Raw genomic sequence first — 14290 nt, forward strand, 5'->3', positions numbered from 1 at the left:
GGCGGATAAACATCGATGACATCGTTGATTTCATCGAAGTCTGGCCACCTCTTGCGGTGAAATTGTGTGCCTGTGGTGGATTTGTGTTTTATAGTGAACTAACAGCGAAATTTTAGCTAAACGTCGAACTAACAGCGAAATGTTAGCCTGACGTCGAACTAACTTACAGAGAGATGGACGTTTAAACATCGATAATCTCTGTTAAAAATCGATATAACCGATATTTTGAAGACATCGATGCCATCGATGATTTCATCGAGGTCTGGCCACCTCTGCCGCTTTGTTTTGTTGTTGTCGACCTGCACAAAAATTCGAATTTCCGAGCGCATTGCATTCAATCCGAAGCGCGGCTCGCGAATTTTTTTGTATTTTTTTAAGTTGAAATGTATTATTAATAAGAGTGGCGGTCAACTACAGTACTTGATGTGCAACCAACAAAAGGCTATATTAAAAGTGCTAAACAAAATTAGAAGCGACGCCAGCGGGCGAAAAGGAGAGATAACCGAAAACGAAAAACACGACAAAAGCAACTTTGAAAGAGAGTAAAAAATGATCGAACCGTAAATTTAAATGTATGCCAGTACATAATATATTTAATAATATGACCAAAACAAATGCCAAGTGAAGAACTTAAAAAAAAGTAAATAAATGATCTTGGCCCGTTGTTGCTGTTGTTTTTGGGTATTATCGCGTTCTTGTTATTGTTGTAACTCGTTTTTTAGTGCGCGCGTGTATGAATCACACCAACACAAACAATAACAACAGCGATGCGATACGGTGAAATATGCTAAGTAAATAACGAAAGAGAGTTAAAGTTTCCAGCAAGAGAGAGATCGAGCGCGAGAGGGAGCGCCAATACAGATACAAGTACATACTGGAAAACGATCCTTTTTCCAGGCACGCAGGCATCTCGCTCGCACCCATGCCGCCCTAGACCAACTTTTGTTGCAGCTGCCTAACAACCAACAACAAAGTGCAAAGGAGCAAGGGAGACAGCTGGAAAAAACGATGATGATGATGATGCGGTCGCAGCAACGACAACAAGCTGCTGCAGGCAGACGAGCATAAAGTACAACAACAAAAATTCCTAGCTGAAAACAAAATTAATAATAGGCTAAATTCCGAAAAATAATTAAAATCAAACGAAAGAAGAGGAATAAACGATCTGCCAATTTAATCAAGTGAATGTGTGTACAGTGCGAAAAGAAAGTGCATTGCAGCGATCCAAAAAATATATATAAATATATATATCCGAAAGAGATAATAGTTATTACTAATACGAAAAGTACGAAAACGAAATGAAGGTCACCGTCTGCTTCGGCGACGTTCGCATTCTGGTACCCTGCGGTTCCGGAGAACTCCTCGTCAGCGATCTCGTCAAGGAGGCCACGCGACGCTACATCAAAGCAGCCGGCAAGGTAGGATCTTTCCTATATAATACCATCAATAAGTATAATGATAATAACCTTAAATCTACTATAATTAAGGTATATAGAGGGGGAATTCGTGCAACATAAAAATATGTTTAATAATATTTGGCGAACCTATTAGGTACGATATTTATATTCCATATAACACCATCACTAAATATCATTAATGACAACAAAATCTCTAGATCGCAGTGTCTTCTCATTTTCGTCAATAATATTTTTCCAAATTATTTATGGTATCTATGTATAATATCCAAAATTATAAAAACTTGCAAACAGAATAACAAAAGAATTTCTTATTATTGTGAAATAAGAATTTCTATTGTTACAGTAAAAATTTTAAACTTAAATAAATTATCGGTAATTTAATTTATGTAGAAATTGGTGCTCATATATTTTATTGGATTTTTTAATATGCTGGTTACCCACCCCAGAAAAAATGCTGACAAAATGTGAATAATTATGCCAATAAACCCAATAACATTTTTTTTATTGTCAAGATTGTATAAATATTTTACCTTGTCGCTGTTTATTTTTATGAACTAAATACTTGTGATAATAACTCATTTCGCTTTGACGAGTAAAAAGCTTACATAATTTTTTTACTTGCACATACATTTAATTAAAAAGGAAAGTGTCGTTAATAAAGTGTTATAAACGTATAATTTGTTAAACAAGTGTGTCCCACTGTAAATGGGTTTAAGCAAAGGTGGTTAATTTTGGTTTTAGGTAAATAAAAATAAAAATGCCTACAAATTTAACTAGTATAACAAATGAATCTTTTGACTGTATTTCTTGAGAAGTTCCCAGCCAGCATTCACTGTAATTGGACGACCAAAAAACCTACTCCGTCATTTCTCCCGCAGTTCCGTAAACAATTTTTTCAAGAGCGGAAACTCTGCACTTGAGAACGATGTAATTACTTGAGAAAAAAAAACCCAAAAAACTAGAATTAAACCGAACAAGAAAAGGTTCTTCAACGGCGCTTATCGTGTGATGGGGGCAGTGAGGCAGACAGATAAAGCGAAGATCGAAAAGAAGGGGACCAAAAAGAAACAGAGCCTAGGTAAAATATTTGAATAATGATAAGCTCCTCGACGAAGCCATAAAAACAAACCGAAAAAAGTGAGTGAGTGACACAGAGTGAAAAAGAAAACAGCGCGAGATGATAACAACAACCAACAAATCGAAGAAGAAAGAGGAGAACTGAACTGAACTGAAACGAAGAACAGAAGACTCGAATTATAATAAAAGTCAGTCGAGAATCAAAAGAACATTTTTATTTCTTTTTGAACTCGTTTGAACCCGATTTCAATCTTCGCCGGGGCGAGGCAACAGGTAACCCCCAAAAGGCGAACTGAAAAAGGGTCGAGAAATGCACTTTACAGGGCGAGAGAGTGGGACCTTAATTAATCAGAAATAACATCTGAAATTCGTTGGGGTCCTCTATAATTAATCAAAAGTTCAAGGGAGGGGCTCTTCCTGATTCTACTTGAATTTTCCAGGGAAAATTCTGATTCGAAATCAATTTTGTTGCGCGGGGGTTCCTTTTCTTTTTGTTGTTTGATAATGATTATGAGTTGTGTTTTTTTCTTTGCTTGCCGAAACGATTAAGTCATTATGTAGATGGGTAGCGCCCTGGGAAATTGGAACAACTTCCTATAAGAATTTTAAAGATTTTTGAAAGAGTGTGTGAAAGATTCTTACAGGAAGTTTGATAAATTACACCAACCCTTGGAGAACAAAATGTTAGACGATCCTCGGTTTTAAAAAGCGTAACTTTGCTAAGTTCTAGATGGTTGTGGCTAAATATTAAGGCTTTCTTAATTTTATACAATTAACAAATTTAAAAAGAACCAATTAATTATTATAATTACTTTTTAATATTAAAATAATTATTTTTATTAATATTTTTTTTTGTAATAAATACGTTTTAAAATGAACTATCCTCATAAACGTCATAATTTGTTTATTGCAACCTAGAGAAAATGCTCCACTAATTAGGCGTTTTCCCCAAACCATAAATAGTCCGAAACCGAAGACTTCTGCTCACCTGACGAGTGCCCTGGTGGATTTCCGGTGTTATTTCGGAGCCTGGCGGGGATCGGGGCTTGGAAATGGCAATGGGGGACCTGTGTGCGGTGCTTGATCTGTTGCAACGTGTGTGAATTTTAGTTTGCTTTCATTGTCTGGCCAAAAGACGAAACTGTGTCAGCTGCAATTAAGTGCAAAGAAAAAGGGGAAATAAACAGATCAGAGGGGGCAGAGGTTTTGCTACCAACAGATAAGACGCTTTCCATTTCGCGATCACGTGCGCCGCCCGATTCCAGACCAAAAAAACCCCAAGCAAACCACCAACAAATTCAACTTGCTAATTATGCAAGTTACTGCTTCCCCATGCAAATGCAATTGCGGAGAAAATAGCAGTTTAAATAATTCCTCAAATGTTTTTAACACGTTTTCAAAATTTTCCTTTATATGTTGATGTTATGTAAATTCCACTTTATTCTTATCTTTGTAGTGAACTTATTTACCATTCTTTATTATTTTATGTCATACAGAATGTTATTTAATTATTTTTTTTCAACTGCATTATTTTGATCCCTTTTTAAAATGAAATAACAATACAGTTGCTTATAATTTCACCTCCACTGTATACTCATTTTGTTTTTTGCAAGATCAACGAAATCAAATGACTTGCAGCTAGCTGCACTTCAAATTCTTCGGCCACATGAGATACTTTTGTATTTTTTATTTATTTCTACTATTCCGAATCCAATTTTTTTTTGCAGCTGTGCGATCGCAGTTTTTTGTTCCTAGTGCTTTGTTTTGTTTTTCGCGTTTCGTTTCATTATCTTTTGCTGCAAACTTGTGTGTGGTGTGAAGTGGAATAAGAAGAACGAGAATACGAAAAGTGGAAAGATGGAGTGTTACCAACTGACCTATTGCAATTGAAGATATATAACATTAAATGGAATGAGCTGAAACTTAGTATAGGGATTAATTAAGTTAAAAAACTTAAATGAAATTTCCAGCCATTGATTTTTTACTATTGATTATTAAATTCTCAACAATATAAAATAAATTCTATAGCTACACATCAAGGTTAAAGTTTGTGATAGGTTAAGTAGATACTTAAGTACCTTTAAAGTTATTCAAGCCGGTCTATAAATTTGTTTGTTTATGTAATGAACTAAAAACTGACTGCTTCTTAGCCAGCTATTTTATACGGACTCGATCCATGTGGCAAAACGATTCACAGTCCACAATATTCGCATAAAAATAGTTTGATGTTCGGCTTCAGCTTAAAAGCAATATGATATGGACTTACAATTCCTTTGTTCGAGCTCGACTTTAGTGGGCGTTATTTCTTATCAAATAAAGCGAAGGGTAGAAGCTTACTCTTTCCCCATTTGTTTATTTTGTTTGCCTGGGAAACCAGAGATTCAGAATACATTTTTTTTAAATACAGAGAAAAACAGCACATTAACCCAAGTTGAAATAAAAAATGCATTGAGCATTTTTCTGGTCGCTGTTGCTGAATTCTTGGCATTAAGTGGCAACAACGGCAGCAGCAAAACTGAGACTGCAAAACCAGTTTTGCACAATTTGTAAATTATTTAGTCATAAAAAGATATATCCAGCTCTCTTCCCTCTCTTTTACACTCGCTCGCTCTTCCTTTTGTGTTGTCATCTCGCTTGCACATTTTTTTGCGGTTACATTTTTGATTTTTCTACTCACGCTAATTGTAAGCGTATTTTAAGTGCGCTCTAATTGGTTTAAGTCAATAATTACAATGAAAATATGGTAGCAACACTATGAGTGGTCTTTCTCTGTGATCGGAAAAGCGGAAGGGGGCTTATTTATGGGGTATTTGTAGGGGCCAAGCTTCGACAATGGCAAATAATCGATAAATCCAAGCGACCAAACACCTTGGGCAGTTTCTTTTTATGGCCAATGGAATTTCGTTAGAATTTCGTTGGCATTTGGTTGTCGGTGAAATGTCGGCTGTAATTATGGAGCGAAGGTCGGAAATACCTGGAATTATATTTAGGTACAAGGTTGCAAGCATATCCATAAGTTCTCCTTGGCTTACAAATAATTCAAAAACATTATATTGTAGAAAAACCGTTAACTGCGTAAAAATAAACGTTTTGCTTTAAAAAGATTATCATATATGAAAGCCTTGTTTTGTCTTTAAAATTTATTTTTGTTTTTTTCCGTTTACACCCGCGATCTTTTAGTCATTCCCCTTGAACAATATAGATTAAACATATTTGCAGCTGTTGGTCGAAAAGAAAAATGAGGAAATGCAAGCCAATTATGAGCCAATGTGAGAGAGGCCTTCCAGCAGGCTGACCAAAAAAAGCAATTTATGGTGGACCTACCACACGCACACGTACACCCTACCCCACCTTCTTTGTAGCTTATCTCCCTTGGCATCTCCATTTTTCACTCTTACCTCTGCAAAACCAAAAGAAAATATGGTAGAAATAGGAGGAAAGAGAAAAATCAATTGAATATTAATTTTCACGTGTGGCTATAGTTTTTCCCATTAAAATTGATGCTGCATGGAAAATAATTTTATTAATAATCTATTGCAATAAATAAATAAACGTGCAGAAAACTGACTTTACAGAAGTTAAACGCTGTAAAACAAACAACTCCAATCAAAATTCTTTATCGTAAAAAAGTCAAAGCAGTATAATGAAATGCCTGACTATACTAGAACCCCTACCCCTGCTTCGTCCCCCTCCCCACCACTCTCTTCTCGCCTGTCGTCGGGCGTCAGGTAGCACTGTACTACGTATGATACAGTATGTAGGCCCGAACCCAATCCCAAACTCAAACTCAGAAAAACTCGACTCTTGGGGGTTGTGACTGCAGCTATAATAGTTTCTGTTTTGTCGGTTGGCATGACAACAACCTGATTACACCGTCTGTATGTTTTCCATTGTGTGTGTGTATATGTATGTATTTATATGGCAAAAACAACGGACTACAACAAAATAGCAGTTGACTGCGTCATTTTCTATATAGCCAGGCCATAGATATTATTATTGCAGTGCATTGTGGGCTGATTCACTTGGCCACGCTACCAAATTAGGAGCGAGAAATTCAATTGAATTATCGTTTCTCCACTCACTATATAGTATATTATTTCTAGCTTTATTTGTGTGTAATTGAAATTGGAAATAATTTCAAGTGACACCCACACTCACCGATATCGCAGACTGTGTTCGCCTACACTGGTTCTTCGATTAATTATATATTATTCTACAAAATGCAGCGATCGATTGGATACGGAATTGCTATTCCACTTGCCAGTTGGTTTTCCCAGAAACGAACTCACTGAAAAAGGTTCGATTGTCGAGGGCTTCTCTGAATTTAGCCGATGTGTTTCAGTTTTAACTTAAAAGGAAATTAAAACAATTAAAGGGGGAGTTGATAGATGTACATGTTTAATTGTTGATCTTCTTTGTTTATAAAAAAAAAATTATGTTATATTACTTGCCTCAGTGTTGTTGAATTTTTTAGTTGTACAACATTTTGTCCAACAAATTTCATTAGTCACAAGAATTCGTCATTGATCTGAAATTTATTGCACCTTTTGGCTATCGATTTATTGAGCTATTGTTCTTATCCCCTCTATTTTCCCCCACCATGTCCCTCGATTGTTTACCTTTCATACATTGCAAAATTGTTTTCCCCATTATGGATTGGAAAACTCAAATTTGGTTTTGATATTGTGTGTTGCAAAAGGTGGGTTAACAGCAGGGTTTTGAATAGAATATGTGGCTAAGAGGGAGAAGTAGGAGTATAAATGGACACTTTTGACTTGCGTTTGCATGCCTGGCACGATTGCACGATTGTTTTTGTGTTTGTGGAAATTGCTGCCTTGGGCTGCATTCTCTATGAAAGTTTATCCTCTTCCGCTTTCTATAAAGTCATATCATTCTGCTGCTTGAGACCTCGTTTAATAGGATATTAGGGTGGAAGTTTAGAAACTACTACTGTCAAATTAAATAAGTAAAATTGTTGGATTGCTTTAACTAAAATTGCAATGAATGTATATTTTTAAATACATATTTTTTTCTTACTTTGTCAGTGTAGGTGGAAACATGCACTTCATAGGGCCCAACCTAAAGTGCATTTTTCGTTATCGTGTAGAATTACAAAACATTTTATTGCCACACTAATTGAGTAGCTATTTTTGGTCACGCACGTGTGTGTGCACCCACCGCCCCCTCCCTGCCACGCCCCTGACCTCCGGTCAGCCCCCGTCTCTTGTTTGTTTTGTTATTTTTTTATTTTTGGTGGTTCACTCCTTTGCGGTGGTGTGCTCCAGATGGGTTTGGTTTGATGTCGCTTCCGTTTATTATATACCTTGGGATGCATTTCAGGATCGAGGGTTAATACCCATTAATGGGGGACGGGGAAAAGGGAGTAACAGCTGCTGTTTGCGTTGCACCCGAAGCCTTTAGCAACAAAACCAACAGGCCTAAGGCAAATTAATTGGTTAATATTGTTATTGGACAAGCTTATGACAGCGGAAACATTGAAACACACCTTCCGAACCACCCAAAATAAAAACCGACCCTTAACCCACCCACCAACTCTACTCTGACTTTAACTTATTTACTATATCATTCGAATTAATGAGAAGTAACGAGAGTTCAAGGTGGGGAGCACCACTCTACGTCATATTCATGCTTGGTTAGGTCGCCAAGGTGGCTCAAAAAAATCATTAAAAAGATGGGGAGGTGGCAGTGCGTGTGTGTCGACAAGCTCCATTGAAGGGGAACCCTGGGGTCAAGTGCATTGAAGTTGCCAAATAGTTCAAGTTCAAACTAAACCATTGTTAATGAAAAAAAAAATCTTTTAAAAATTTTTAAAAAACAAAATAATATTTAATCATGTATAAATTTCATCTGCATTTACATTTCAATATATTTTATCTAATTTCCCCTATTTATTGACATCTCTTAACATTCCATATTATTATTAAGTGGTTCCTGTTCCGTGCTTTTCAATCAAATCCGGTCCAAAACACAAGGCAAATTTAATTTTGTTGGTTTTTATTTATTTTATTTTTTAATTGGGCTTTGTTCAAACTAGTTTGGTTTTGTTTTGTCATCAAACAAAAGTGGCAACAAGACGAAAACAAATAAACCGACAGCGCTTAACAATGCACCGATCTGCTGGTCAGTGGAGCTCGAGTGGGCGTGGCACCTTCCGCCCGCCTCCACCCTTTTCCCGGTATTTAGTTTTTTCGTTGCACAAAAGCATTCTCTGTGCAGTAACGTGACGTTTTCAGGTAATGAGTAAGCGCGAAATAAACACGGTCTCTCAAACACTGATAAAAAATTAAAAACGAACATAAAAAAAGCATATCAACAAAATCTAAAAAAAAATTCGAACCAATAAAGAAATTAAACCCACGGAAACAATTTTGCTTGCTAACTAAGTATGTTGATCTTCACCTAAATAACATTTATACATGCATGTTTATAAATTAAACAGTTTGAACGTCATAAACTTTAAAATTAATGAACATTAATTTGAATAAAATTACACATCTATTTTCTTGAAAACAATAATAATCTCCAACAATAAATAAGTCATTTCAAATATATATCTTTTATACCATTTTTTTAATTTGAAATCTTAGTAATGTTTGTTTATCGTGTAAACATTTGCATGTTGTGTACCATATACCGTACTCCCAAAAGCTTGGAGCTGATGTATATCGCACATGTCTGATATAGGCACGTATCGGAATGTAGCATACATATATCTTTTTTATTTATTTATTTTTTGCGAGTGTTTGCCAAAAGGGTTGGCTTGGGTCAACTACCCATACCCGCAGCCATGTTCGTACCCATCGCCAGTCATCGACAGTAGCGGCGTCACCATTCATCAGCCATAAAGTACCCACTCATACACGCTCAAAAACGGTTGTTTCGTTGGTCAAGTTTTGCACTTCATTCCCTGGGTTCTTCCATTCCATTTGATTTCATTCCGCTGAATTCCCAGCCAACTCTGTCGCCGGGTAACCGAAAACCCAGACAACTTCTGTTGCAATACTCAATCCCTCAATACTCTTGAAAAATATGGTGTCTTGGTTCTCAGGATTCAAAAACTTAATCAAACATTGTTTTATTATAATATAATAATATAATATAATATAATAATAATATAGTTTCCAATGTAAACTATTTATTTTATAAATAAGAAACCAAAAACGTTACTTTTTTTTCCAAACAACCCAATCTTTTCAAAAATAGCACTTATGACTAATTATGAAAAAATTCTGGCAAAATTGTGACTTTTTTAAAAATAGATATATAAATATAATATTTATATATATTTTACAGCTCCAAGTGCATTATCATCTTCGTATTGTCAGCTCCTGTGTTTGTTTTCTTAACGTTTTTATTTCATTTTCAATTTGTGTAATAACCAAAAACGTAAGACTCAAAGCAGAACGTCGCTCACGTTTCGGTGATAAAGGCAAAAATAACCAAGCAGTAGAAATCGACAGAAACCGCATTTTTCTTCTCGATGATGCAAAATGAAAAAACGGAAAAAAACAAAAAAATAAACGACTGGCTGGCTGGGTGGAATTGCGAGTGAATTGGCAGCAGCCAACGGTTATTGAGTTCAAAAAAAAGACAAAGAGCTTGGATTGCACCATTTTTTGGGCTAGGTCAGTTCGGCGGGCAATGAAAGCAGATACTTCCAGAAACCAAATAAACGCAGCCATTAATTTCGAACAGCTTTTTTTCGGCTCTAATTAATAAATGCTTTTTAAAATGTATTTAAGCATTTGTCAGCCGGCAGACAGACATTTCACTGAGTCACATATGTATATTCCCCCTAAATAAAAACTAGCTATCCGTTTTTTTTTCTCTCTATTTGTATTTATCCAGGTGTTTCCTCTAAAAAAAAAAACGCGACGTGAAATTTTTACAAATGATTCATCCAGAGGCGCACAAAAGAGAGAGATAAATAAGAAGTAGTGCCAAAGAATGTCGATGATGAAGGCCGTCGTCGCAAAAGGCTGTAAAGATAGTTTTGGCTTTGGCTTCTTTTGGGTTTTTATTTTGTGACCGCTTTTCGTAGGCGCTGCACGTGCAAACGCTTGAATGGAAAATAGGAAGGAAGGTGAGCTAAAACGCGAAAGGCAACGCCGATAGTTAAAACCCCTCTAATGCCCCCGCAATTTGGGACACGCCCAGACCAAATTGCGCACTTGCCTCCCCTGCTTGTTCAATTAATTAAAGACAGTCAGAGGTCGCTAAAATGGATATTTTACAAATTTATCATGATATTTTTTTTAAGTAGATACATCTTCATAAACATAATTTTTAATTTCTTTAAGTACTACGAAAATACTCTGAAATTTAAGTAAATCTTATAAGAATATATGACAAATATTTCCTGTGTTTGAGAATGAAATTTTCACTGTACTCTGAGCGGGGGCGATGCTCTTGCCCAGCAAGAGCGCCTGGCCGCTCTTTTGCATGCCTGCCGCGGTTTTCGCTCTCTCATTTTCTCATTTTGCGTTCGCGCAATACGAAAGACTGAGGCGACAAACTCGACGCTGGCGGCAAATGGCGGACGAAGAGAAAAAGTCGTTCCAATTGAGCAGGCTATCGCATATATATATGTATATGTTAACATATAGGTGTGCGTATAATGCACCCACATGCCACAACAATAAAAGTAACAACAACTTTGGCCTGGCCTTGAAATTGTTTGGCAACAACAAAACCACTACAACACTACTATTTTGCACGCCTTGAATTTAAATCGGAGAGTAAATGAACAAGGGAACAAAAAAAATTATTCTTTGACTTGGGCGTAGTTACAAATGCTTGTTGTTCATTATTAACATTGTCTTCTTGCTTGGTTTTGTTGTCGGTTTAATATGAACAAATCGTAACATATTTTGTTTGCATTTTACAATAAACGAAATATTTGATATATATATGTATGTATATAAAACACAAATATCTGTGTAAAACAAACCACTTGCCCCAAAACCAAGATTCGCTTTCAGCTTCCGATTATCTAACAAAAAACGTTGTTTTTAACTATTTTCTTGCTTTCCATTGGGCTTTATTTATTGCCTAAAGTCACCCAAACACTTTCCATTTATTTGTGGGAAATGCAGAGACAAATGCTCCCTCCCTCCACTCCCCTCGTAATTTTTAACCATTTTTGGGCAGTTAATTTCACTTCCATGAACAATAAAAAAAATACCAGAAAAAGTTAAATGAATTTCTATATAGAAACGTTTTTTATTTAACCCAAAAAAAAGAAGCATAAAAAAAGATTTGTCATCGCTTTGGTGTTGCCTTTTCATAGTTTTTGTGAACTTCAGTTTTTGACTGTGTTTCTTTATGATAATTGTTATTTGTGTAGAAATTTTTGTTTGTTTTTTTTTTTTTTGACTGCATAAACCAGCTTATGAAACCATGTGAACTTTTGGACAGGGCTGTTTTGGTTCAGGGTTCTTTTTTTGCTCAAATTCCTTTGAGAGTTTAACGAATCCAATATTCTAGCCAAAAATGTTTAAGCCCGCAAATGAAGTGACATTTTTATGTTTACGATAGCACAGCACAGAAACCAAGCCCATAAATTTCGCTTCTAATTTCGTTTTAATGTTGTGTCGCCCGTCATTCGGGTAAATTCCTGGAATTGGGAATTGTTTGACCTGAGACGCAGTTCTCTCATCCATTACAATGCAGGTCTCTTGAAGGCACAGATAAAGAGAGGGTGTGGCGGAGAATATCTATATATATACCTTTAGTATGGGTATGATAGAAAGGGGCTTTGTTGTAGTAGATCTATTTGAAGAACATATTTAAGTGGCATTTAGCATGAAATTGCGATCCTTTTGTTTGTTGGTTTGCTTGTCTTGGGTTTGTTTTGTGGCTGAAAAAGGAAGCTTTCATTCTACGCTTTCTACGGCGGTACAGTGAACTCTAAAGAAATGAAGTATTTATAAAAGATTATTTTATAATAAAGTTAGGTGAGAAAATTATTAATTTAAAATGCCTGTGTTTAAAATGAAAATAACCATAAATGGTAAAATAAAAACAAAGAAGAAACTTCTTTATTTTAGAGACAAATAAAATGTTAAAGTGTATGAAATACAAAACACATTTATTTTATTCTAAGTTCGAGACCGTCTTTCTTTAAAATAAAACTTCCAAAAGCTATTTAAAGAATGTGAAAAAATGTATGCATAAATTACCTAATTCGGTATTTCCGTATGCCAATAATTACATTTGTTTATCTTGCTTATTTTACAATAACTTTTCGCTGTTCTTCACTGTAACTCTCGTTCTGTGTCATGCGATACACATAAATGTAAGTCTCGGCTTACTCTTTTCCTTTGTGCGTGCGTATGTGCGAGTGTTGTCTTTTTTTCAATTCCGCAAACAATAAATTATATGGTTTTTGAATACCCCAGCGATGAGGAGAATAAGAATAAGAAGAAGCCTTTCTTCATCTTGCATTTCTCCTCTCGATCGTTGCTTTTGTTTGGTCAGAAAAAGAATAAAGATAATAAGAACAGTCAGAAAACAATCCCCAAAGCGACATCCAGTTACCAAATACAGTAAGCACTCGTAAATTTAAAAGGAAGGATTGAGTGTATTTGAGCTTAATATAGTAGAGCGCACAACTAATTTTAATTAATATTTTTATTTTGAAATCATTTTTCTCTAATATAATATGTGTTTTTTATGCTTTGTCTAAATTGTTTTTCAATTTATTTTTCCAGTCCACACTGTAGAAAGATGATCGCTTTTCTCAACGCTTATTGTTCGGCTTTTTCTTTGTGGTTTTGGTAGGGGATCCAGTTGTGGGGATTACTTTACCCTATTCACTTGATTGATTGGATGATTGATTGACTGATTGAGTGAAGTTGCAGCTACATCTCTGAGTTTTATCTCCAGCTGGTTTGCCTTGAAATAAATGCGTTTCCGTCGTTTTTTATTTCTTTTTCTGTTTTTCTGTCGTTGTCTTGGCTTTTTCTTCTTCATCACCTGTTGCTGTCTCACTTTCACTCAAATTGACTATCTCTCTCTGCCTTGGCTTTTGCATAACCGCGATTGAACGAGCTTTTGTAATGAACTCTGACCCCCGGCTCCCCCTCCCACTTTCATCGCCCCTTTCAAACATGTTGATGGCATTGCGGAAATTCACACACATTAAAAATAACCAAAAAAGATACAAAAAAGAAGCAGGCCAAAACGAAAACAACAATTTGAGCTTGCGCAATATCCGATTGGTTTATTGTTGTCTTGTTTTAGTTTAAATTTTTAGATTTTTTTGTTTAACCAAAGAGGAAGAAGTGACCCAAGCCAAGCCGCTTAGACAATTACAATTGGGAGCGCCATGTATTTTCTATATATTTTTTTCTCGTCTCTCTGGGTCAGGTTTTTGTTTTTACTTCGATTTGATTCGTTGGCGCTAAATGACTTGGCTAAAAAAAAAAAAATTGAGGAAAACACAAGATAAGTGCTCTAAATGGGACAAATACTGATGAATCACTAGATCACCTTGCTAATGAGATTAGTTGGGGAATATTTACTCATCAGGCATATGTTTTCTAGTTGAGTTTTTCTAGTCCAACATATATAGAAAGAAGCCTCAATTGTATGGCTTATTGAATAATATAAAATTGTACTTATAAATTCTTAAAACACCTTTGAATACTAATAAAACTAACTAAAATAACTTTTTCAAAGCCAAACATTAGTATTCAGCTTACGTGTCTTGTCTATTGCTTAATTTCTGTTGCATTTCGAAGAATTCGCTTGGCGCATTCCCCATGGACACA

General features: G+C 35.6%; 1 protein-coding gene across 2 annotated transcripts in view; it reads left to right on the forward strand.

Annotated features, from left to right (window-relative positions):
* Window positions 1–292: 292 nt before the first annotated feature.
* LOC108136253 (partitioning defective 3 homolog) overlaps window positions 293–14290 on the forward strand; it is a 38699-nt gene continuing 24701 nt past the window's right edge. For both annotated transcript variants that reach the window (XM_041707188.1, XM_017257302.2), the window contains exon 1: window positions 293–1418. In XM_041707188.1, the coding sequence (XP_041563122.1) occupies window positions 1299–1418 (120 nt within the window). In that variant the 5' untranslated portion in view covers window positions 293–1298. The remainder of the gene's footprint in view (window positions 1419–14290) is intronic.

The sequence above is a fragment of the Drosophila elegans genome, unplaced genomic scaffold, assembly GCF_018152505.1.
Source record: "Drosophila elegans isolate 14027-0461.03 unplaced genomic scaffold, ASM1815250v1 contig_149, whole genome shotgun sequence".
Classification (NCBI taxonomy): domain Eukaryota; kingdom Metazoa; phylum Arthropoda; class Insecta; order Diptera; family Drosophilidae; genus Drosophila; species Drosophila elegans.